This window comes from Pteropus vampyrus, unplaced genomic scaffold (assembly GCF_000151845.1).
Source record: "Pteropus vampyrus isolate Shadow unplaced genomic scaffold, Pvam_2.0 Scaffold44, whole genome shotgun sequence".
In the NCBI taxonomy this organism is placed as follows: Eukaryota; Metazoa; Chordata; class Mammalia; order Chiroptera; family Pteropodidae; genus Pteropus; species Pteropus vampyrus.
This window is the reverse complement of record NW_011888825.1, coordinates 9,992,770-10,019,839: the sequence shown is the minus strand read 5'-3', so window position 1 is coordinate 10,019,839 and position 27,070 is coordinate 9,992,770. Positions and strand designations below refer to the sequence as shown.

The 27,070-nt window shown below is 43.3% G+C and overlaps 1 protein-coding gene across 1 annotated transcript; it reads right to left on the bottom strand.

Annotated features, from left to right (window-relative positions):
* Positions 1 to 7,760: 7,760 nt before the first annotated feature.
* Positions 7,761 to 10,366, bottom strand: LOC111738848 (galectin-10-like). Its single transcript, XM_023529931.1, is given in 2 exon segments — positions 7,761 to 8,056; positions 10,336 to 10,366. Coding segments are annotated over 2 exon segments (327 nt in total).
* Between the last annotated feature and the right edge of the window lie 16,704 nt (positions 10,367 to 27,070).

The window sequence follows — 27,070 nt, the reverse complement described above, 5'->3', positions numbered from 1 at the left end:
TGGGTGGACTACATACTATCCTGCTGGAAGCAAGCTCTTCTACCAAGCATAACTTGAACACCCCAAGAATCAGAAAGAGACCTAGCAGCCCAGGAGACGCCCTGCGCCAGCAGAGGCCTTTCTCCAAGTCTAGAGCTCATCACACACAATTCCAAATGCCCACAGCAGACACAAAGAAGACAGAGGAAAAGGAGCCACTGAAACAGACAGGAGCAGCTGCCAAAGGAAGCCTGAGGACAGCCAAGCAGGTAGCACAGGCCCGGTGCCTACAGCCCAGCCCCAGGGGTGTTTCGCAGTGTCCTTCAACTAGGGTAAGTAAAGCTGAAAAGGGGTGACTAGCACCCTCACCCCTGCTTCCCCAGCTCCCCAGAGGCACAGATTTTCAAGCTTCCAATTTTTATTTTATTTTTCAAATTAATCACATCTATAGTCAATCTTCAACAGCTAACAGTAGAGCAAAGCAAACAATGCCATTCCTGTTCTGCTTGTCTCCAAAGTCCCAACTGCCCTGCAACAAGGTCACTGCCATGTGCACCACCCACGTTGGTGAATGAACAGGATAGCAGGTGGGGGGCGGGGGAGGGGGCGCGGGTTGCAAACAGGCAAATACACACAGTGGAGCTGGAGAGGAGACAACTGGGAGTCAAGGTGGCTGTGCTCTAATTATGTGAGCAAGTCTCCCACCGGGACCCTGAATGTGAATATATTCACATATATGGAGAATCTTAAAAGTTCCATCCAGTGCTCTGCATTTCTGGGATGCTTCAGGAAGACTGGGTCCGGGAGCCATCTATCTCTATTGTGGCCTCAGCAATGATTCTGCCTGTTGCCTCCTGCCCAGCTTAGCTTCCTAAGTGGACCCCTTTCCCAGAAATTAATCATTGGAGAGAGAGATTAGCAGCTCCCAGTCCGCCAATAATTTGGCCCCAGAGGCAGCTCCCAGACTTTTCCTCAGATTTCCTGGGCGGAGGCTGGGGGGAGTGGGGTACAGGGTGAAATTTATGGGAAGGAGAGGTGAGTGAGGTGGCTCCTGGGCCTTCCCCTCAATCAAATCTCTGCTCTTAGCACTAGTGCCCAATTCTCCCAGCAGGTAAACAAGCTCTTTGTTCAGCTCCAGGCAGGCAGGTGGCCTCTGCTGACTCTACAGATGATAGCTCAGTCCTCACTCAGAGAGGAAGGGATGAGGGCTCCAGGGCTTGTGAATGTACCACTCACTGGCCTACAGGTGGCACCGTGGGGCCCAGGGCCACAGACTTCATACTCCTCATGGCCACTTTTTTTTTTTTTTAATTTCTAGATAAAATTCAAAGTAATGTTTAGTTGTGCAACCATCACTATGGTCTAATTCCAGAACATTTCCATCAAACCACATAGAAACCCTCCCTATCCTCCCCTCCCTGCACCCGCTCCCGCTCCACCTTCCCCATCCCTCTCCCTAGCCCTTGGCAGCCAATAATCTACTTTCTGTCTCTACTGATTTGCTTATTCTAGAAGTTTCACATAAACAAAATCACATAATAGGTGACCTTTTGGGTCAGGTTTCTTTCATTTAACATAATGTTTTTGAGGTTTATCCATGTTTGTAGCAAGTATCAATACTTCATTCCTTTTTATGACTGAATAACATTCCATTGTATTAAAATATCACATTTTGTTTATCCATTCAGCAGTTGACATTTGGGTTGTTTCCACCTTTTTGCTATTACAAATAGTGCTGCCATTAACATCAATGTACAAGTTTTTGTGGGAATATGTGTTTTCATTTCTCTTGGGTGTACATCTAGGAGCGTCACTGCTGGGTCACATGGTAAATCTATTTTTAACTTATTGAGAAACTGCCAAATTGTTTTCTACAGTGGCTGTACCATTTTACATTCCCATCAGCAGTGTATGAGGGTTCCAATTTCCCCACATACTTGCCAACACTTGTTATTTTCCATTTAAAAATTGTAGCCATTCTAGTGGGTGTGATATGGCAAGTCATTATAGCTTTGATTTGCATTTCCCTACTAAAGAATGACAACACTGAACATCTTTTCGTACACCTATTGGCTATTTGTATATCTTCTTTGGAGAAAAGTCTGTTCAGTCCTTTGCCCACTTTTTAAAGTGAATTAATTGTTTTTTCTGTTCTTGAGCTCTGAGTTCTTTATATATTCTGAATACTAGATCTTTATCAGATAAATGATGTACAAATATTTTTTCCCATTCTGTGGGTAGTCTTTTCCCTTTATAATGTCCTTATATAAACAAAACTATTTTGATCGTTCATTTTGTTTCGCCCTGTAGGATTCAACCCAACTCAGCCAATTTTCTTACAGGGCCTAGTGAAATGTGCTTGGCATAGCACCAAATGTGGCTGAAGCTCCAAAAATAAATTGCCAGATGTGCCCTAAGGGAGCTCAGAGTTTACCAAGATAATACATGGAGTTGAGTTCCCCTCTGTATGCCTGTCCTTCAGGGCCAAATTGGCCATGCAGATTTGCATTAAATCAGGAGAGTATCTGGGGTAGTCAGACTGCAGGATACAATTGTGTGGCTTATGTAAGGTTCTTTCTAGAGGTCTCCTGGAAGACACAGTCCCCTCCAAAGCAACTGGACAAAGGAGTACAGAGAAGCCCTTTCAGAATGACTGCCCATCAGAAAAGACAGTCAAGTACTGAACAACAAATGGGTCAAAGAAGAAGTCAAAAAAAAGAAATAAAAAACACCTTGAGACAAAGGAAACTAGAAGTACAACATACCAAAATTTATGGTATGTAGCAAAAGCAGTTTTAAGAGAGAAGTTCAACAAGCTCACAGGCTTACCTCAAGAAACAAGAAAAATCTCACACAACCTAACTTTACACCTCAAGGAACTAGAAAAAGAAGAACAAACAAAGTCTAAGGTTAGCAGAAGGAAGGAAATAATAAAGATCAGAGAAGAAATAAATGAAATAGAGACCAAAAAGACAACAGAAAAGATCAGTGAAACTAAGAATTGTTTTTTGAAATGATAAACAAAATTGACAAATCTTTAGCTAGACTCAGCAAGAAAATAAGAGGACTCAAGTAAATAAAATCAGAAATAAAAGAGACGTTACAACTGATACCACAGAAATACAAAGGACCATAAGAGACTACTATGAACTATTTTATTATATGCCAACAAATTGATAATCTAGAAGAAATGGATAAATTCCTAGAAACATACTACCTACCCAAGACTGAATCATGAAGAAATAAAAAATGTGAACACATTGATTACTTGTAAGAAGATTGAATCAGTAATCAAAAACCTCCCAATAAACAAAAGTCCAGGATCAGATAACTTCACTGATAAAGTCTACCAGACTTTTAAAGAATAACACCAATCCTTCTCAAACTCTTCCAAAAGGGAACACTTCCAAACTAATTTTGAAGCATTATCCGGATACCAAAACCAAACAAGGACGCCACAAGAAAAGAAAATTACAAGCCAATATCCCTGATGAACACAGATGCAAAAATCCTTAACAAAATATTAGCAAACCAAATTCAACAATACATTAAAGAAAATGTGGTGTGCGTGTATGTGTGTGTACACACATATATATATATATAATGGAAAATGATTCAGCCATAAAAAGAATGAATTTTGCCATTTGCGACAACGTGGATGGAAACTGAAGGCATCATGCTAAGTGAAATAAGTCAGAGAAGGACAAATATTGTATGATTTCACTTATATGTGGAACCTAAAAACAACAACAAGCTCACAGACACAGAGAACAGATTGGTGGTTGCCAGAGGCAGGAGGTGGGGAATGGGCACAATGGGTGAAGGGCTCAAAAGGTACAAACTTCCAGTTATAAAATAAATAAGTCCGGGGGATGTAATGCACAGCATGGTGACTAAAATTAATAAAACTGTACTGCATATTTGAATGTTACAAAGAGAATAAATTTTTAAAATTTTCATCAAAATTCTGGGTCAAATATGTGGTGACAGAAAGAAATCTAACTATGAGAGGTGAACACATAGTGTAAATATATATATATATATATATGCCTTACTGTTAAAGTGTACAGCTGAAACTTATTGGATTTTGTTAACCGATGTTACCATGAAAAAAATAAATTAATTTAAAATAAATAAATAAAAAGGAAAAAATTCTATACAATGTATGGTGACAAATGTTAACCAGACTTACTGTGGTGATCATTTCACAATATATACAAATATTGAATCGTTATATTGTACATCTGAAATTAATATAATGTGTATGTCAATTATAGTTCAATAAAAAATAATTTAAAAAATCCAGTACATAAACCATGATCAAGTGGGATTTATCCCAGGGATGCAATTGATGTGACATAGCACATTAACAAAATTAAGGATAAAATCATATAATCATCTCCATAGATTTAGAAAAAGCATTTGACAAAATTCAACATCCATTTATGATTAAAAACCTCAACAAAATGGGTATAGAGAGAATGTACCACAACATAATTTAGGCCACAAATCTACAGCTAATATCATACTCAATGGTGAAAAGTTGAAAGCTTTTCCTCTAAGATCAGGAACAAGACAAGGATGCCCACTCTCTTCACTTTTATTCAACATAGTATTGGAAACCCTAGCCAGGGCAATTAAGCAAGAAAAAGAAATAAAAGCCATCCAAATCAGAAAGGAAGAAATAAAACTCACTAATTGCAGATGACATTACATACAGAAAATCCTAAAGACTCCACAAAAAAACTGTTAGAATAAACAAATTCAGTAAACTTGCAGGATACGAAATCAATATACAAAAATCTGTTGCATTCCTATACACTAATAATGAACTATCAGAAAGAGAAATGAAGAAAACAATCCCATTTACAATTGCATTAAAAAGAATAAAATACCTAGAAATAAACGATGAAGGAAGTGAAAGACTTGCACACTGAAAACTATAAGAAACTGATGAAGGAAATTAAAGAAAACACAAATAAATTGAAAGATATTCCATGATCATGGACTAGAAGAATATTGTTAAAATCTATACTACCCAAAGCAATCTGTAGATTCAATGAAATCCTGATTAAAATTACAATGGCATTTTTCACAGAAATAGAGCAATTCTAAAATTCATATGGAACCATAAAAGACTCCGAATAGCCAAAGCAATCTTAAAAAAGAAGAACAAAGCTGAAGACATCATACTCCCTGATTTCAAACTAAATTACAAAGCCATAGTAATCTAAACAGTATAGTATTGGTATAAAAACAGACAGATCAATGGAACAGAATAGAGAACCCAGAAATAATCTAAACATATATAGTCAATTAATTTACGATAAAGGAGTCAAGAATATACAATGGGAAAAGGACAGTCTTCAATAAATTATGTTGGGGAAACTGGTCAGCCAGATGCAAAAGAATGAAACATAGCCGGTCAACTTGATGACAACTTTTTTGGATTTGACACCAAAAGCAAAAATAAACAAGTGAGACTGCTTCAAACTAAAAAGTTTCTGCACAGCAAAGGAATCCTTCAATAGACTCAACTAGCAAGGGTGGACAGGATGTCCAGGCAGAGGGAGCTTCACGGAAAAGAGCAGGGATCAGTGACTGTCCAAGAAGCCCAGGGGCACCAAGATACTAACAATATAAACCACGGTAACCATTGACACAGCACCTGACAATTTCAAAAGTGCTTTTACTTGAGCTCATTGAACCCTCAAAACAGCCTGAGGGGAAGGCAGTGTTAGCTCCATTTACATATGAGGAGACAGGCCCCTCAGAAGTGCCTGGTAGAGTCAGGCAGTAGGAAGGAGAAGCAGCAGAACAACACCGTGGGCTCCTAATCCAGTGCTCCTTGGATGCATAGAGGCCTCTCTTTCCACTCTCCTTATTAGCCCAGTGGTCTCTGGCACATCTTGTTTTTAGTATGTGATTTTAAGATACAGCTTTAAAGTTAATTGATTTTTTTCCCCTCCCAGTTGATGAGATAAGGCTTTCTAAAGGACACTGAAGACTTAAAAATTACATAAGGTATCATGTCCTTATACTTGAGGAGCCTGTGACCCTCCCACAGGCCCAGTGTGGGGGGGAGTCCAAAGCCCTGGCTGTCATGCCCAAACCTGCCTGTTCCTCCTCCTTGCTTGGAAAAGCCAGTTTTGCTCTCTGGAGCTGTATGCCCAGCTGTAAAATGAGGTAGAAGTGGGAGCAAGTTGTGTTCTGTGCTCCCACTGATGGCTGTGCCTCTCAGAAACCCACCACCTGCTGAAAGGATGCACAGTGCATGGCCCACCTGCATGATGGAATGCTACTCAGTAGTACAATGGGACACAGGATCCATACACAGAAGAGTGCCTTCTGTCTAGCTCCATTTACATGAAGTTCTATAATAGGCAGAACCCACCCATACTGACAGAAATCATAGCAGTGGTTTCTGGTGCTGGGGGCTGCAGCGGAGATGGGGAGATTGATCAGGAAGAGCCATGAGAGAACATTTTGGGGAAAGAAATGTTCTATATCATGATCAGGGTGGTGGTTTACAGGGGCATTTATATTTGTCAAGACTCATCAAACCGTGATATAGGGAAGAGGCATGAGAACTACTCAAATTGACTAAATATTAAACCAGGTTGTATTCAGAACCTACAAATGTGCTGATCAGCCCTACAGCTCGACTATGAGGAACTAGTAACAAAGAAAGATTCCTTCTGGGATTACCACACCATTAAAGATGTACTGCACAAAAGGAAAACGGGAAAACAAAGCTTCAAGCTGTACCCTACACAAAACAAACCCAAATATTCATTCCCTATGGCCAGAACACAGGGAACCTACTGAACAAAAGCTGAGATTACTAACATGCCTTTAATGTTGCAACCCATACCGTCAAAGGAAAATACGGAAACAGTCTTTAAACTGTAATTCATAGAAACTAAGAACCACATATAAACTGAATGACTCGAACACTTGGGGGCTCTCTCATTCTGTCTCTGAGAGGAGACCACGCTCTGTCTATGGAGCGTTATTCCTTCTCTAATAAACTTTTCTTCTGACTCTAACTCTGGCATGAGCTTGAATTCTTTCCTACACTCAGTCAATGGCCTTCTCTCTCGATATAAGACTTGAGCCTCCATTTGGGGGGATTTGCCCTGTCCTGCATCAACTGTACGCTTAAATTGTATGTATTCTATTACATGTATACTGTACTGTAATAAAGCCAATTTAAAAAAATCCAGTCCTTGATGAATCTGAGTTCTAGGGACAGATTAGAATGGCTGCCAATGTCCGTACCCTGGCAGACTCTTCCATGCACTACACAATGGCATCCTGAGTCTGTCCCCTGAAGCAGAGTCTTTCTTCTGGGTTGTTGTTTTTTTTTTTTAAATTTTCAGGAGTTTTAATAACCAAGTGTGGGAAAGGATGAAGAGAACCTGTTCCATTAGTGAGCTCTGGAATCACATGGTCACTTAGATCAGGGGTCCCCAAACCCTGGGATGCAGACCGGTACTGGTCTGTGGACTGTTAGGAACTGGGCCGCACAGTAGGAGGTGAGCAATGGGCAAGCAAGCAAAGCTCTATCTGTATTTGCAGCTGCTCCCCAGCGCTAGCATCACCGCCTCAGCTCCACTTCAGATCATTAGGCATTAGATTCTCATAGGAGCACCAGTCCCTGGTGCCAAAAAGGTTGGGGACCACTGACTTAGATGGAGGATCTAGATTTTCTTGACAATGGGGAGTCTGGTCACATCCCTCTCTAGCAGATATACACTGAGGTCAGAGTGTATCTGACTTCACACCTGCACCATCTGTACAGATCCTAGCTTGAGTCGATGGGGAAAATTATAACATTGGTTGCCATTTACCATTACCTGGTATTCATTTTGTAGCACCAAGATGTGCAGGTCAAATTATTGGCCTTCCACAAAGGGCATTTGAAGGATTCCCCCCTCACATTTCCAGCCCCCATACTCATGGCTGTTAATCAGAACACATTTGCTAAAGTACACTTGGAAGTGAGAGGCGATGCCTGAGTTCTCTTCGGTTCCAGTGTGGAAACTCACATGCAGTGTGGGCTCATGCAGATTTCCTTTTGATTGTTACTGAAAAACCAATAGTGAAAGACACATACCATGTGCATGGGATCTGTAGGTCTGACATTGTTGTGTCTTCCTCTGGGTAGCTCATTTTCTCTTTCTTCTGTTTTAATGAGGCTTATCAGATAAGTCAGAGGAGGCACAATTGTGAATGGCAGGACCCTAACCCAGAGCCCACATGCCTCCCACTGCTTCTATAGTCACAGCACACTCCTGGGTGACCAGGAGAGCACCCTGTTCTGCAGCCAAGCAAACCACAGGCTTTGATCAGCTAGGCAAGCACTCAAACCTCGGGACTCTGAGGCTGGGCCATCCACTAGGCTTCCACTATTCTGGAAACAGTGGAATACCTTTCCTCCAAGAGCCCTTTAGGGGTCACTTGGTCTTCCTCAGCATCCCGGATGGCTCCCCGACACCTGCCCCTTCACCTAGGAAAAGGTAGGATGATAAATGCACTTTCAAGCAATCTAACAACAAAAGGTGGTAGAGCTCAGGCCCAGGCCACATGGGAAAGGAAATAGGAAACAGTGTATCCGATGAATAATTACTATCTGCCTTCTAGTTGGCCTGTATTAGATTGAGTTGTTATTTCAAAGCAATCAATACTTAGCAGCCAGTGGCCTCACTGGATCCAAGGTTAATTTCCCTCCCTGCCTGGTGGCTTCATCTTCCCTTCCTCAAGTGCCCAGCTGCACACTTCTCCTGATTAGGGGCCAGGAGCAGGTAAAGGAGTATGGTCAGAGGGGCCTGGCTACCAGGGGCTGAGTTGTTGCAGGTCACTGTCCTGCAGGCTGTGGCAGGAGGCAGAATGACAGGGCTCTCTGCTGCTACCAATCCTGGCTTTGTATGTCTTCTATATTTCACAAATCCCCACACAGAGATGAACTTGCCTACCCCCCACCCCAATCCCATACCCAAACACCCTCGCCCTGGAGCTATCAGATAAATATGGGTCACCCAAGTAAACCTGAACTTCAGCTAAACAACAAATAAACCTGAAATGTAAAAGTTGTCCTAAATGTCACATTTATTTATCTGAGATCAAAATTGAACTGGGGCTCTGTATTATATTTGCCACACTGCAACTCTGCCTCTCCCACACCCCTGACCAGGGTCACCCAGCTCAGTTCTGTAACAGGTAGGCCTCTTCCTCCAAAATATTAATTCTTTTTCTTTTTCTTTTTTTGCAGATCTCTCCCACAGGCTCTATGCTAAGGCAGAGGAGACAGGACATAGGCTGTGGAACAAGAGGAAAACTAGAATGGGATGGAAATCCAAGGATGCCACCTAGCCTTGACGGCCACAAGTCAGCTGCGAGTCTGTAGGCAAACCACTTAATTCCATGCTACCTCAACTGAGTCAGCTGTAAAATACAAACAATAATAACAACAGTAAATCCTTTATCCACCTCCCAGTATGGTGGAAAGACCAGAGCAGGTAATGGATGAAAAGGTGCTGGCACTAACGCCTCACTAGGCAAAGGAGATGGTCTCTTCCTTTTAAGCCCCTGACTCCAAGAGCCAGCAATGAGTCTTTACCTCTGGGACCCCCTTGACACTTTCCAGGGCTCTATTCTTGGCACTCCTGTGGACTGCATCCTTGGGTTCAGACAGAGATCACAACTGGTAACCTAAGATGTATTTTGGCCAAACTCACAGCATTTTAAAAATATTTGGTCTAACAATTCAACATTCAGAGTTTTCACATTAAAGCTCAGGCATCCAGTTTGCAGTGAAAAATCTGGACAATGAGACCTGTGGGCCTGTGACCCTGTATGGCAACCCTCAGCTGTAGCAGTGCAGCCCACCCACCAAAGATGAGAAGAAACAAGTATCCCTGTCATAGCGGGCTACTCACACTTTTGTGAGCTTATGGCTCCTGGAGACCTGTACATGTGTAACTCCTGTGTATGTTGGGGGTGAGGGTGTTAGAGATGCCCTCCAGGGGGCTGTGCATGTGTTGCCCACATGCCAAGACCTCTCATATAGCCTCCAGTAGGCACTGTATAGGGACTTTACACTTCAGGTTTCCAGCACATGAGCGCCACATGCCATGTAGCCCCCGAGATGGCAAGCCCCATTAGCTGTGAAGATAATGCACCTCAGTGTCCACAGGGAAGCAGAAATCTGCCAAGTCCATAAGATAATGTGATATGTTTGAGCCAGGAGCCACCAGTATCACATGATGACACTTCCCTGCCACTAATCCCCAAAGCCTGCTAGGTTTAAGGCCCAGGGACATAGGCACAATCATAGAGTGTGTGACTGGTTACGTCGGTGACTCATGACCTGGAACTGCTGCATGTAAACCAGCACAGATCCAATCTTGGATTCTGGCCCCAGTCTTTACAGATTACATGCCCTTGGGCCATTTCCTCAACAATAATACCTACCACAGAGAGTTGCTGTGGGATTATACAGGATCTACATGATGTGCTCAGCCCAGGACCAGGTGATAGTCAGTGTGTCCTTGGGAAACCCTCACTCAGGGATGTTGACAACCCAGTGGCATCTATTAGAATAAGGATGTGCCAAGCATCCCGCAACTGTCTGAGCATCTCGCTGGGGACACAGTGAGTGTGGGTGATAGCAACTGAGAAGATGGCAGGGATGTGGGAGAAGGCACAAGTGATAGAGGCATGGAGATATGGGATGGCTTTTCAGTGCCCACAGTCTAAAGACCAGAAAAAGTCTCCAGTTTCAGAAGGCTATGAGAAATATCCTTCTACTCAACCCATTCGCCCATCCACCCATCCATCCACCCATCCCCACCTCCATCCACCATCCATCCGTCCATCCATCCACCCACCCACTTATACATCCACTCATTCACACATCCATCTACCCATTCACCCAACATTTACTGGGGGATCTATTTTAGGCCAGATACTGTGCTAGATAGTAAACCGTTTTGAAAAGAAAATGGAGGGGGTGAAGGGAGCACTACAGAAAGTCATTCAAAACAATGGTGCTTATTTTTATTTAATATATTTATTATATGCAATTTAATAATGATAATTAAAGCCAAAGATGCCTCATTCACTGAAAACACCAGTACCAGCCCCTCCTCTGGGTATCCAAAAGACAAAAGCCAGGGCCATGGGAAAAGATTGCCAGAGCCTGTGCAGAAGCCTGGAGAGCAGCTCTCCAAATTGTAAGGCCCTTTTCTGGAAATATCTTCCTCTTTGCTGCTCAAATTCCTCTATGTCCTTGAAGTGAAGGGCCACTAGGGGTGAATTTTTTGAATACTTCATTTGAAGTGAGACAGAGGCTCCTTCATGTTCATTAAATGACTAATTGTTGAGCGTCTACCCTGGCACCCAGCAGGACAGTATACTGGGTAAGAGCCCTGGGTTCTGGGTTCAAATACTAGCCCCTCTACTTACTGGCTGTGTGACCTTGAGTGGATTATTTCCCCTCTCTCTGCCTCAGTTCTCTGACCTGTAAAATGGAGCTAATAATATACTACCTCATAGCATTGCCATGAAGATTAAATGAGTTAATGTACATAAAATGCTCAGAGCATGTCTAGTGTATGGCACTTTCAGATGGTGGTAGTGCTATTTGTTTTCTTTCTGGTATAGACAAGTGGGTAGGAGTTGAGAGGCATAAAGAAAGCCTAGCTGCTGGCCTAACAAGCTGCTGCAGCTTGGATGAAGAAAGTCCATTATGGAGGGGAAAACGTGGTGTAGATGATAGAGGCTCTGTTTATCCCTCGGGTGACCAAATCAAAGTTGTGACGGAAACAAGAGCAAGCAGCAAGGAAAAATTGCCTGGGATCTAGAGGAACAAGACATACAACTAGGGAGAAATCCAAGAAATCACCCTGCAATGGCAGGAGGTAGGATGTAGTGAAGAAATGGGGCTGCCTGGTCTCGAGCACTGAGTGAGACGGAGGCAGCAGCAGTGTCGGCAGCAGAAGCCTCTTAAACAGGCCACGTCTGTGAGTGGATTTTCACGGTGACAGACCTGCTCGCTCTGAACACCAGTGCCAATTCAGCTGCACAGGGGGCACCAGAGACTTACAGGAAGACATTGTCGGAGTGAGGGCCAAGGCGAGACTCGCTCTATACAGAAGTGTCGATGGTATCCACTGTTCCCTACTGAGCCCTCCCCGATACCAGTGTGCCAGAAACAGCACCACCATAGCCATGAGGTCATCAAACTGGATAACAGAGGTCTCCACCCAGAGAATTACCTAAAACTCTGCCTCCCCCAACTTGTGTCCCCACCCAAGCCACAACCAAGTATATCCTCAGTGAGTCAGATGCTCCTTGTTGAGCAGCCTCCACTGGCCTCTGTTTCTGGTGGACTTTTTGAGGCAACTATAAGCACAGTATCTGTGGATTGCTTGCTGAATCTTAACAGGTGGCCCTGGAGGGCTTGGACTAAATTTGGCCTGTAGCTGAACCCCTCTCAGGACTGTGCCACTGAACACCTACTTCACAAATCCACACTAATAAAACTGGGAGACTTAGGGGCTTTGCTTAGTACACAGAAACAGACATGGAAAGGCAGCCAAAATGGGAAGACAAAGAAACAGAAAGCATATGAGAGAACAGAACAGAGATCCAGATATAATGGAGTCAAGTAATCTAACAGATGCAGAATTCAAACACTGGTTATAAAGATGCTCAAGGAACTTTTGAGAAGTGTAGAAAACTCCAACAAAGAGATAAAAAACATAAAAATAGAAATGGAAATTATAAAAGGGAATCACTCTGAAATGAAGAAAACATTATTTGAGATGGGAAGTATATTAAATGGAACAAACAAAGGAATAAACAAAGCGAATAAAGAAAAAGACCAAAATGCCCTATCTAGAGAATGGGAAAGCCAAGGACACTCAATCAGAATGGCAAGAGATAAGATGCCAAGACTATAAATATAATTTAAGGAGCCTATGGGACACTATTAAGGGTCCAAATATCTGTCTGATCTGTGTAACTGAAGAAAATCAAGATGTTGAACAGCTGATTGAAGAAATAAGGATGGAAAACTTCCCTAACCTGGTGAATGAAATAAACATAAAACCCCAGGAAGCTCAGAGAATTCCAAAAATCAGGGATCCAAAGAGGCCCACACATCATAATTAAAATGCCAAAGGTTAAATACAAAGAAAGAATATTAAAAGCAGCAAGAGAAAAACAGATCATTACCTATAAGGGAACACCCATAAGACTGGCAGCTGATTTCTCACACGAAACTATGCAGGAAAGAACAGCTTGGCAAAAAATATTTGACAGGATGAAGACCCGGGAGCTACAACCAAGAATACTTTATCCAGCAGAGCTATCATTTAGAGCTGAAGGACAGATAAAAGAGCTTCTCAGACAAAAATAAGCTAAAGGAATTTATCACCACCAAGCCAGTATTACAGCAAATGTTGGAGGGATCTTTAAGAAGAAAAAATGTGTATCGAAAACAGGAATAAAGAATGGTAACAACTACATTCCTATCAATAAGTGCCTTAAATGGAAAAGAATTAAGTGCTCCAACCAAAAGATAGAGTGGCTGAAAGGATAAGAAAACAAGACCCCCTACATATGCTGCCTACAAAAGACTCACTTCAGATTAAAAGACACACAGACTGAAAGGAAAGGGATGGAAAAAGATATTGCTTTGATGGACCTAGAAGGTATTTAAGTCAGAGAAAGATAAACACTATATGATTTCACTTATATGCGAAATCTAAGGAATAAAAAGATCAAACTAATCAAAAACAGACTCAAAATATAGTGGACAATTTGGTGATGGGCAGCGGGGAGGGGGGTTTGGAGGGCTAGAATGGGGTAAAGGGTTAAAGAAGTACAAATTAGTAGCTGGTAGATGGTCACAGAGATGGGAAACAGCATAGGGAATGCAGTTAGCATTAATATATTGGCTAGGTGGAGGGTCAGGGGAGGGAGGGAGCAACTGGGGGGATTGTTTTACAAATTATATAGATGTCTAACCAATGTACTGTATACTAATTAAAATAAATAATTTTTTTAAAAAAAAAGTCCATTGTAGACTGGTGTCCCCAGGAGAGGACAGATAGACCCTGGGTAACAACAATGGGCACAAGGCCAGCTCAACTGCCAGCCCTCCCCACCCTGGCCAGACCTCCTCTCACTTCCATGACTAAATTCGCTCAAAGCCCAGATGCAGCCACAGAATCTCTGAATTCCTCAGTTGAGTCAGGCCTCCACGATCTAGTCTAGTGTTCTCAACCTGGGGACCCACAGCATGTTACAGGGCTCAGTGAACATCCCAAAACTGAAGCAAAGGGCAAAGTGCTTTTGCATTTTAACTCTTTCTGAGGAGGAGATAGAATTTCCATGAGCTTTTCACAGGGGCCCATTGGTCCAAAGGTAAGAACCACTGATTTAGCCTTCTTCTCCTTCTATTCAGATGACATGGTCCATGTCCCTACCCAGGCACACGCAGGAACTCTCGCTGTCTTTCTACCATCCTGCTTGTGCCTCAAGCTCCTCCTGCCTGCAAAGGGCCCCACCCCACCTACTTGATTCCACCTACTTGATTCCACCCACTTCCCACCCTAGCTGCCCTAGGTCACCCCAGCCACACTCAGAACTTTCTCACTCCTCTCAACTCCTATCACATACTCACTTGAGGAATTCTGGACCTGACAAACAGTTCAAACAACATCCCACCTCTGTCTGAACTTACTGTTGTATCTAGCACAGGGCTGCTGTGAAAGGCGTAGCCCAGTGAACACTGGTCTACGTGAATGAATAAATGTATGAATGAACATACTACAACTCAGAGGCCTCTCACCAAACATGACTGGTTACTAACTTCTCTGACCTTCTCTCCTGTTTCCACCCACCCTACAGGTGGTTCCACTTAAAAGTGAGCAAGGGCTCAGAGGGGCCAAGACGGGGCAGGAGGGGTGGGGAGCCACTGATTGGGAGCTGGGAAGCTACAGGAAGAAGGGTGGGATCCAAAGGCCCTCGGGGAAAGGCAAGGTGTAAGGAAAGTGTAAGGAAGAGCCTGGGCTGCTCAGCCCCAGAGAGCACTGGGCAAAAGAGAGAGGGGGAAAGCAAGCGTGCAGCTAGCTCATACTTGCCCGCCTCTGACACCCAGCTCCGCCTTGTCCTTCCAGGTGCTTAACAGCCCTAACTCCTTTTGAAGCCTGCCTTGATCTGGCCAGAGTACCCTTGGTCCTCAGAGCCCTCGGTCCTCAGAGCCCTAAGCCTGGGCTAGACATCCCTCCAAGAATATAGAACCAGCAGCACAGGATGGCATCCAAAGGCCTCCCACAATTGAATTGCCCTTTCACTAGTTGCCCACGACCTCACTCGACCCTTTCCAGCAGCTTGTCGAGTGAATAAATCAGTTTTGAGGTATGCCCAAGATTTCCCCTTGCAGTGAATTCACACCTGGACTTGACTGCCTGGGAGAAGGTTCCCCAAATCATACTTTGGAAGCCAGGGTACGAAATCTTTGTTAACCTGGCACCAGCTCCCCATCCCCAAACAATCCAGGAGGTTCCAGCAGGGCACCATGACCTCCCTCTCATCAAGCCTGAGGGAGCCATGGTGCAGGGAGGGAAACAAAGGCTCCAGGTCTCCTACCTGAGTTTGGCATTCTTGCCTCTTCGCACCGCTGCCCCTTTCCCCCATTTACAATGGCTGGAGGGCAGGCCATTCTCTCAGTATCCCCAGATGTAGGGCAGGAGAAAGAATCCCAGCAGACAGTCAAGAACACAGGCTCTGGGTCCACATTCTGGCTCCAGCAATACTATAATGCCCTTTAACAAAGGCACCCACCCCAGTGTCCAAGAGCAGCAACACGTGCAATAAATTGTGGTACAGCCCCATGCTGGAGAATGGCCTAGGGGAGAAAGGAAGGAGTAGGACACTATGCTGTTAATAATGCTATGCTACCTAATGCTATTGTGTAAATGCCAAGGTTATGTCATTAGATGAAAAAAGCAGGTGCAGAACATGTGCCCTACCTGTTGTGTAAAAAAAAAGGGCATATAAATACTTGCTTATGTTTTCAAAAAGGAACAATGGAAGGATAAACCAAAAACTTATCAATAAAAACTACTATCTATAGGTGAGCAAGAGAATACTGTGAAGAGACAGATGCCAGGCATCTAAGAATGTCTTTCGTTTTATAAAGTTGACTGTGGGACCACATAAATGTTTCAAAAAACAAAGCAACTGCTAAAAATCCAAAAACAAAATAAAGGAACTTAACTGTATATCAAATTGTTTTTAAGTTATTTTAAACATAGTGCTTTAACTAATCCTCCCTTAGGCAATAACATAGCCTAAGGACAAAAAGAACCAGATATATATTCTAAACTGTATCCAGTAAACATATTGCTAGTAATAAATAGGTAATAACATAGGTATTGTTATTTTGACTATTTAAAAATTAACTTTAATGTATTAATTTTAATGTATTTTTGTATCTGTTATAGATACAAAAATAAAATTTTTTAAGTGAAGTAAAAACTTTCAAAATGGAAATATTAGTATGAACTCATTATTTATTTATTTCTAAAAAACCTCATTTTTTTCTAGCATGATCCACAAAAGAAGCCACCCAGTTGCAGTGAGCACTCTTAGCATTCAAACTGTGACCCTTGGTTAAAAGGCCAGTTCCAGGTCCAGGATTGGAAATGTAGTAAATATTGAGGCTGATAATTGAAGCTGTCAAAGAAAGATATGTGTGGAAATGTCAGAATACTGAAGAAAACTTCAAAGGTCCCCACCTGGCTAAAAAGGAACACTTGGGGCAACAAAAGAAACTATAACAAATTGAAATATCATCAATCTCTTTGGAGGTTGCTAGGACCCTAACACATTATTCTGAAAATTAGTTTTAAAAAGGGGGGAAATTAAGCATTCATCCTACTGTTGTTAAATGGAATTTCGGGGTAGCCAAATCATTGATGAGGAAAAGTTCTTTATAGAATAATCACAGCAGGAGGGATGACAGAATGAAAACATCACTATTTTGCAACTCCTAATGAGATAAGGACCTAGGGGACATACATCAGTGACTGATACCATCAGGGAACAGGTAGAGAACTTGACAATGGAGGGTCAGGCGGAACCTCCTAAATCCACTGGTCAGTCTCAATGTCACTCACAATGAGGCTTTTGATGTGATGCAACAGAATTATGAGGTTGAAAAGTAGGAAACTGCCATTTTGAAGGGCAACTAGTCCAATATTGGCAATTATATATATATATAATTGTAATATATATATATATATATATATATATATATATATATATATATTACAATTAAACACACAGCACAGTCTGTGAAGTATTCTTTACATCTAATTACCAGTTTACAGTAAAAGTATGTTTAAAAGTATCACAAAGTATGTTTAAAAGTATCACAAAGATATAATCACTCCAACCCAGAAAATTCTGCTGGACAAATGACTCAGTTTCTTCAATAAATAAATGGCATAGAAAGGAGAGATGGAACACTACTCTAGACTAAAAGAAACTGAAGAATCATGTCAGCAAAATGCAATGGGTAGACTTTATTTGGATCCTGATTCAAACACATCAACTATAAAAAGATACTTTTAAGATAATCAGGGAAAATTGAACACAGGCTGAGTATTCAGTGATATTAAGACATTATTGCTGTCCTTTCTACTTCTAGCCACGATGGATGGAAAAGCCACAAGTATACAATGGCTTTCTAGACATTGGACATGAAGAAATGAAGACCCAGATTTAAACGTAACCATATCAATTAAATGCCAATGGCCTAAACATCCCAATTAAGCAACAGAGATTGTCAAAATAGCAGGGGGCGGGGGAGTGGGGGGGGTGGAGCAGGACCCAACTATATGCTGGCTACAAGAAATACAAAGAAACAAATTGGTTAAAAGTAAAAGAATGACACCATGCCAACAGTGGTCAAAAGGAAGCTGCAGTAGTTATATTAGTATCAGACAAAGTAGATTTCAGAACAAACATTATCACCATGGATAAAGATTTTTTTCCTAATTAACCAAGAGGACATAATCCTAAACATTCATACACCCAAATCAGGGCTCTACTGTACATGAAGTAAAAACCGAGAAAACTGTAAGAAGGAATACACAAGCTTCGATTATGGTCAGTATTTCAATACCCCTCCCTCAATTCTGGTAGAACTAGCAGAAAGAAAATCAGAAGGATACAGAAGATTTGAATACTATCGACCAACCTGGTCTATTGACATTTATAAAATAGGTAGTCACCCAACAGTAGAACACACATTCGTTTCAAGTGCACACGGTGCATTTACCAAGTCAGATCATATTCTGAGAAATAAAACAAGTCACAATAAATTAAAAAGAATCCAAATTACACAAGTACGTTCTCTGACCACAATGGAAATAATGAGAAATCAATTACAAAAAAAGATCTCTGAAAAAAATCCCCAAACATTTGGAAACTAAGTAGCACATTTCCCAAAAAAACCAACTCATGGGAAAAGGAAGAAATCAAAAGGGAAATTAGAAAGATTTTGAATTGAATGAAAACGAATAACACAACATATCAAAATGTGCTAAAGCAATAATACTTAGAGGAAATTTCTAGCACTCAAGACCTATGTTAAAAAAAGAATAAAGGCCTCAAATCAGTGGTCTCAGCTTTCACCTTAAGAAACCAGATATGGAAGAGAAAATGAAACCCATGTAAGTAGAAGATAGCCTGGAGTAGAAATTAATGAAATTGAAAATAGAAAAACAATAGGGCAAAATCAATAAAAGAGCTAGTTCTCTGAGAAGATGAATAAAACCTCCATCAAGATTGATCAAGAAAAAGACACAAATTCTCAATATCAAGAATTAAAGCTAACAGAATATACAGATGTCAGATGATAATGTTCACCTGAAAATTATGATTGTCTTAACCAATGTTACCAATAAACTTAATTAAAAAAAAAAAAAGAATGAAAACTATCACACTACAGAGTCTACAGACATTAAAGTATAATAAGGAACTATGTGAACAACTTTATACCAATGAATTTGATAGTTTGGTCCAGGTCCAGACAGCTTCACTGGTGAATTCTACCAAACATTTAAGAAAGAAATAACACCAATAATAACACCAGCAGTAACTGCTACCAAAATCTAGGCTATTACAAGAAAACTAGAGACAAATAATGTCTTCTGAACATAGATGCCAAAATTATAAACAGAATGTTAGCAAATTAGCTAATGAAATCCAACAATATAGTAAAAGGATAATATATCATGACCAAGTGGGTTTCATTCCAGGAGTGAAAAGGTGGTTTACCATTTGAAAACCAATCAATGTAATTCACCATATAAACAAACTAAATAAGAAAAACATTATGATCACCTTAATAGACACAAAAAAGCATTTGACAAAAATCCAACATATACATTCTTGACAAAAACTCAGCACTCTAGGAATACAAGGAAACTTCCTCATCCTAACAAAAGCATCTGCGAAAAATGTACAGCTCACATCACACTGAATGCTCTTCCCTTAGATCAAACAAATAAGACAGCTGTCTGCCCTCCCCATCCTACTCAACACTGTACTTGTAACAGAGTGAAATGCTGTCTCTCTCTGACTCCACCTTATTCAAGCCTGCATTGTTCCCATGGTCTTCAGGCTAATAGCTTCAGCTTAGTCTTGTACATAGACCTGAAAATCCATAGAGGAATTCTTTCAGTTTGAGTTTCACACACACAAAAAGCCCCTCCTATTTCCCCTCCCATGACAAAAAAGAAGCCTGAACTCCTGTAACTTTGGTTAAGATGGATTTGAGGAACCACTATGGCTCCCATTGTCTCCACTGGTAACTTCTCCATCGATAAACCTTTTGATACTCCAAATTCTGAAGTTTTGAGTTTTGGCCTTTTTAAGCATTGGGCACATGACTTTGGACCAGTAACATACTGAAGGTTTTGGAGAGTTCAATAAAGTGAGAGAAAGAAGTAAAAAAAAATCATAGAGGAAGAAGTAAAATGTCTTTTAATTGCAGACACATGATCACCTATGTAGAAAATCTGATGTAATCTACAAATACATGTAAGACTGGTACACTGAAAACTGTGAAACATTGCTGAGAGAATAAGACCTAAATAAATGAACAGATCTACAGTGATCATGGGTATGAAGACTCAATACAGTCCCCAAATAACAATGGTTCAACTAAAGATTTTTTTTTACTTTATGATGGTGCGAAAGTGATGTGCATTTAGTAGAAACTGTACTTAGAATTTTGAATTTTCATCTTTTCCTGGGCTGGGCTAGCAATATGTCATACAATACTTTCTCCTGATACTGGACAGCAGCAGTGAGCCACAGCATTATGCAAAAAGCATTATTCATAGAAGAAAAACAATTGATAAATTAAACCCTAAGAGTTAGGTTCCTCGTCTGAGCATCATGCCCTTCCCTCAGGTTCTGAAGAATCCTAGTACAGTGTCTGGCTGAATAACTGGAAAGGTTATGGTTCCTATAATTCTCCCCATGTGACCATGGCCTCTGGGACACTCTCTCATCCAGAGTGAGGGCTCTGGCGGGATAATAACAACCACACCTCTCATAGAGGCAGCTAAAGCTTACACAGCACTCGCGTTCATATACCTTGCCATTTAAACCACACAACCCTATGAGGGACACATAATTGTATGCCTATTTCACAGAGATGACTTGCCAAGGGTACACAGTGAATAAATGTATGTTCACCCAAGCATGGAAGATTTATACCTCCCCTCCCCAGGAGAGAGAGCCTTCCCTCAGCACCTTCTTGACCTTTTACCATAAAGACTTCCCCACAAGGGGCCTGGCAGAGGCTCGAACTCAGGCAGCCAGCATCATCAGCATCTCGCCATTGCCCCAACTGGCTGCAGTGTGGGGCCTTCTCAGGAGCTATGAGGCTGAATGAGGATGACAGACCCAAGACCCACCGTTCCAGTGCCCTCTTCCTTCACGCAGACTAAGCCTCACCCAACCACTTAAGCCAAGTCCAAAATCCTCCTCCACCCACCCCAGGTTACCTGGAGAGAACCTGTGCCTCTGGTCCCAAAGGACATCAGGCAGCTTCCTTACCTGTCCTCCTGGGGGAGGGGGCCCGAGGACACTTGTCATCCTCTGTCAAGAACTTATATTATACTCTAATGGCATCCCCTGCTTGAGTCTGGCAGGCGGGGGATAAGAAGGGAGAGTTCATCAAAATGTGGCTCCTGTGGGTTTGGGCAGGGCCAAAGGCATGGAGCAGCTGTCCTCTCACAAGGGCCTGTCACACCTAGGGCATCTGGGTGAGTCTTGGCGGCACACCCCCTGCATTGGTTGGGACAGGATGGGGGGCAGTCTGGCCTACTGGGAGACTGGGGCTCGTCAAGCAGGATCAATTCTTCCTCTGAGCTACTCTCATTAGTGGAGCTGATGGTCTATCTGAGCCTGAGAAGGAGTCACAAGGCCCATACCTCAGAACCTGTGGGAAATCTGCCCTTAGCTGGTGCCAAAACTAGGTCTGACTCTACAGGTAAAACCTGCCTCAGAGACCCTTCACAGCCAGGGAGCAGACCAGAAATGACTCAGGGAGATTCAAGGCTGGAAAATGACCATATATTTGGCTTCTTTTCCTGTACCCATCTGAGTTTCAAACTGTAGGCTCTAAATCCATTTACAAAGATGGTCATGTCCTGAATATTGGGCCAGTGCTGCCCTGAAAAAAAGGAAGGAACAACCAAAAAAACAAACAATCCAATTCAAAAATAGGCAAAGGACTTGAAGCTATTTCTCTAAAGAAGATATATGAATGGCCAATGAGCACATGAAAAGGTGTTCAACATCACTAATTATTAGGGAAATGCAAACCAAAACCATAATGAGATACCACCTCACACCAATTGAGATGGTTATTATCCAAAAAAAAAAAAAAATGTTGGTAAGGATATGGGGAAATGGGAACTCTTGTGCACTGATGATGGGATTGTAAAATGGTGCAGCTGCTATGGAAAAAAGTATGGAAGTTTCTCGAAAAATTAAAAATAGATTTCCATATGATTCAACAATCCCACTGCCAGGTATATATCCAATAGAATTGAAAGCAAGATCTAGAAGAGATATCTATATAACCAATTCATAGTAGCATTATTCGCAATACCTAAAACACGGAAACAACTCAAGTGTCCATCGAGGGAGAAATGGATAAACAAAGTATGGCATATACATACAATGGAATATTATTTAGCCTTAAAAAGGAAGGAGATTCTGACACATGCTCCAACATGGAAGAACCTTGAGGACATTATACCAAGTGAAATCACAAAAGGACAAATACTGTATGATTCCACTTATATGAGGTATCTAGAATAATCAAATTCATAGAGACAGAAGGTAGAATGGTGGTTGCCAGTGGCCAGAGAGAGAGGGGGTGGGGAGTTAGTGTTTAATGGGTACAGAGTTTGTTTTATAAGATGAAGAGTTCTGGAGATGGTAACACAAGGTGAATGTATTTAACGCCACTGAACTACACACTTAAAAATGGTTAAGATGGTAAACTTTATGAATTTTGTGTATTTTACCACAAAAGATACTAAAAAATAAATTTTTAAAACAAAGAGGATGGAGTCCTTTGGGGGCCAGCTTCGAGAGAAGCTCTATGGCCACCTGTCCCATTCCCATAACAAGGCCTCTGTCCTGTCCTCTGCCTTCCCCTCGCCCCGCTGTTGACATCCCCAAGAGGGAAGATCCCATCCTGCAGGCCCCAAGGTTCTGCTCCACCAATGGGAGACCATTGCCAGAGGCAGAAGTCACCTCACCAGAGGACAGAGCCCACCCAACACACCTGCCCCCTCCCACACCCAACCCCACTTGAAAGCTACAAACAAGCCACCCCAGTTCCAGCAGCCTGCAGCAGCCTCTCCTTGCACTGGGCCTAAACAAGATGGTTATTTGTACAACTCCTCTGTAGACTATTCATGCTCTGCCTCCTGGCTACTTCACCTGTCCCTGGTGGTATTTGTCTTTTGAGGGAAAGTAAGAGGAAAGATAAGACAGTGCAAGAGAAGGAAAGCCCTGGACCACTCTTGGCTCCAGGGCCCAGAGGCTCTGCTCGGCAGAGAGACCAACAAGCCCTAGACCAGGCGAGGTAGGGAGGAGAGAGGGCCTAAGTTCAGGGGCCTTGGATGAGGTACTCACTCTGATGAATCTTGGAGGGGGATGGCATTTTGGATGTGGCGGGGCCTGGTGCAGGATCCTTCCTCAGGGAATGTTTGGTCACACAGGTGACTTGGGTGGGACTATACCCTGGCATCCAACCTGCTGCCTCTGAGGGTAGGGGCAGAGGGCCAAGGGGCTCTCAGCTGGCAAATGCCCTCAGGAGGGGACAGCTTGGTTGCAAGAACCCAAAGCATGGCCTATCCTGTATGACCTGCTCTCCCTTGTCCCTGCAACAGGGGACCAAAACAAGGCCTGGGTCCCAAGATGGTACTGGGGTTGCCAAAGGGATGCCACCAGTCCCCACCTTGACAGGAAGCACAGAAGCCACCCAGTTTATGGTAGGAAAGCCCCTGGAACTGCTGACTCTCACTGGATACAGCTCGTGGCTTCATAGGAAGAGGTCATCACCTGGTCTGGAGAGCCCCAGGCAGTTAGCAGACCAAATATCTATGTTTAAATTTCACTAAATGAAAAGGGAGAGATTATTGCTTTATGAAAAGATTCACTCTGAGATTCATCTAAATATGTGGGCTTTCCTACTGAACTTACAATGTTTGATTTACATACATCTTTTTTAGGATCTCTTTTTTTTTTTAAATGAAACAAGGCCCATCTGTACAAAACCACTGGAAAAACAAAGAGTTAGTGGCTCTTCAACTATTAACCAAATATAGTGCAAAATGTGGTCTGCCTTCTTTGGTCAATATTTACATGGACTTCAGCCTGCCTCAGAAAGGAAATTTGAAAGTATTTGGTACTCAGCCAGAGTGGTTGCCTGGATACGCAGGGTTTCCATAAGCAACTGGACCCTTCCTAGGCATCAGAGGTGGGGCCAGGTAGAGAGACGCAGAATCACATCCAACATTGCCATAACATTAGTACTACAGTCAGTCAGCTCTTTTTTTTTTTTTTTTTCTGTAAAAAGGTTTATTTTAGAAGGGGAGACTTAAAGAAATTCACATAAAATAGAAAAGTAGTCTTCTTAACGTACATATGGTTAGATGGCCACCACCAAATTGAGAAAGAGGACAGTTCCATCACCCTGAAAAACATCCATGCCCTTTGCAGCCAGGCCCCACTGCCATACCCCCCTCCTCCCCAGCCTAGACAACTCCTCACCTGTGTGCTTTCCCTTTGTTGTGCCTTTTTCATTGTGTCACACAGGTGGACTTGTCCAGTCTGTAGCCCACCCTTCCTCAGCAGGGACCTTTGACACCTGTCCAGGGAACTCTGTGGACCAGCAGTTTGCTCCTTCCCATGGCTACGAGGGAAAGGTTCCACGGTGTGAGTGGGAGAGCCCCTGTTGGTTTATCTTTTCCCAAGTTGAGAGCCACTTGGTTGCCACCAGACTTTACTATTATAAATAAAGCTGCTGTGGACAGATACTTACAATGTTTGTGCACACATACATTTGCTTTCATTCTCCCTGAAGCCTACCTGGTCTCTGCTGGGAAGCTGAGGTCCTTGGGGCACTGGCCTATCGGCTCCATGACCCCCTGACACTCTCTGCAGGTCTTTGTCGTCCTATCCCCACCCACTACTGTGTGAGCCCCCAGGAGGGTAGGCAGAAGAGACTGACCAGGCAGACAGGGAACACGTGTGGCCAATACTCCTCACACAACACTCAGGAGAGCGCTTCTCAAACTCCACAGGCCCAGGAGCAGGTGGGAGGACGCACATCTAAATGTTAGGCCACCAGCCAGGATAAGGAACAGAGGGATTTGGGGGTAGAGGGGTCAGAGACACCCCTTCGTGGAAGAGAATCTGGGCTGAGACTTAAAAGCAACACAGAAGAGTCCAGTGCAGTGGCCTGCAGAAAGGGGAAGGCATAGAGGGTTCTGGTGGGGAGGGGAGGAGGCCTGCAGGAGGTTGAGGAGAGAGCCATGGGGAGCTCACGGGGTGGGGAAAAGAGCACTGACTGGTCTGAGCCCCTCAGCCTCAGACATCTTTTTGCTCCCAGCTCCATGCCCCTCCTTGGCCCAGGCTGCCTACTGTCTGGGAAGCAGGGACAGGACAGAGCCCACTGCAGCTATCCAGGGCATGTGGCTACTTGTCACCCACTTAGCCAGGCAAGTGAAGATGAGCTGTGTGCCTACCTGCAGAGTGACCCTGGGATGGCCAGGCTGCAGCAGCAGCAGACTGTAGGTGAGCTTTCATCTGTAGGGGCCTGGTCTCCAGATCTAGCAGTATCTGCCAGGAGGCCAGTCACTGGGCCCCAAACTTGGGGCTGCAGAGGGGGAAAATGCAGAAGCTAGCCTACGTTTCTCAGGGGTTCCCGAAGTAAATATTTCCATGCTCATTTTCTAGGCAAGGACTACAAAGTTCAGAGATAGGAAATGACCTGCCCAAAAGCACAGAGTGACAGGGCAGGGCTGTGCCCAGGTCTGCCAGCTTGGTCTTCAACTACAGAAAGGTCTCCTCTTGAACTCCCTGCCCTGAGAAAAATGGGCTGCTAGCCCTGGCTCCAAAGTCAACCAGAAGGGCAACAGCCACTTGTGCCTAACACCCAAACACTTAACTGTCCAGGGCTGCCTTCGTCCGAGAAGGTGTTTTGGTGCCAGTGAAGTCCCATTACTGAATATTAGAATGCTAATGCTTGAGCCAGAAGGGCACAGCTAATCTTGTTATTCTTTAAGGCAAGCACCGTGCCGAGGAAATTAAGCTTCCTTGCTGTTAATACAGAAAAGGGGACTGGTTTCTGTAAATGCGTGTGACACAGTCAGCAGAACCCTGGCTAAGGACAGAGAGAGGCTACTCGGGTGACTCCAGATAAGCATTCTCACCTCACCATGGCCCCCAGATTACCTCTCAACCTCACCCCAGTGCCACCTCCAAAGATCCACTCAGGGTGCCCATAAGGCTAGGAGGGGCGTATCTCTCAGATCATTGGCCTTCCAGAGGGTGAGGTGAACTGCAGTGAAGACACAGATGGGTCAAGGGCAATATCTCTGTGTTCTGAATGGACTGTCTTTTATGGAAGAATGACAGAGCCTGGTTTTACCCTTTCAGCCACAACAGCACCACAGTCCCAACATGTGTTATCATCTCTTGGGTTTCTGAGGCTGTTTTGCATCTACTGTCTATCTGATCCTCAGTGGACAGCAAGGTGGTAGGGATGATGTGAGCCAAGGCTGCACCAGGACCGGGCCTGTGGGCTTTCTTCGCTGCCCTGTGTATAGTCATTGGGGTGCAGGGCACAGGTCACAGGTCACAGGGGTCCCTCTCAAGGATGACAGGGGGCCATGTTTACATTCCTACAATGCCATGTCTAGAACATCCTGATGCCAGAGGGGTTTGGGGGCACAGTTCTGCTCTTCTCTGGCTACATGGCCCCTAGACCAGCAAGCATGGGCATCATTTGGGAGCCTGTTAGAAATGCGAACTCTCAGGCCTCACTCAGACCTGATGAGTCAGAGTCTGCATTTTAACCAGATCCCCAGGGATTATGGAGAAGGGCTGTGCTGTTCTACAACATTCTGAGGACCCTCACACACCCACTCGGTTACTGACCAATCACTGCCAGAAAGCTCTCCTCAAGGATCACCACTGCGGCTCTTCTTTTGTATGTCCCATCATTATTCCACGATTTACTCTCCCTCCTTTGATTTCTTCAGTCATGTGGCTGGTGTGGGAGCATTATTTCCATTGCACAAATGAGTCCCACAATGAGTCATGACAGGGTCAGAACTGGGACAGTTCACCAGGCCCATGGCACTATGAAAGGACCACTCCCAGGCACTCTGCTCCTAGAAGCTACTGCCCTTTGAAGCAGTCACTTAGGGTAGCAAACACTCCCTGAAGCCCAGGCCCTCTGCTCAGA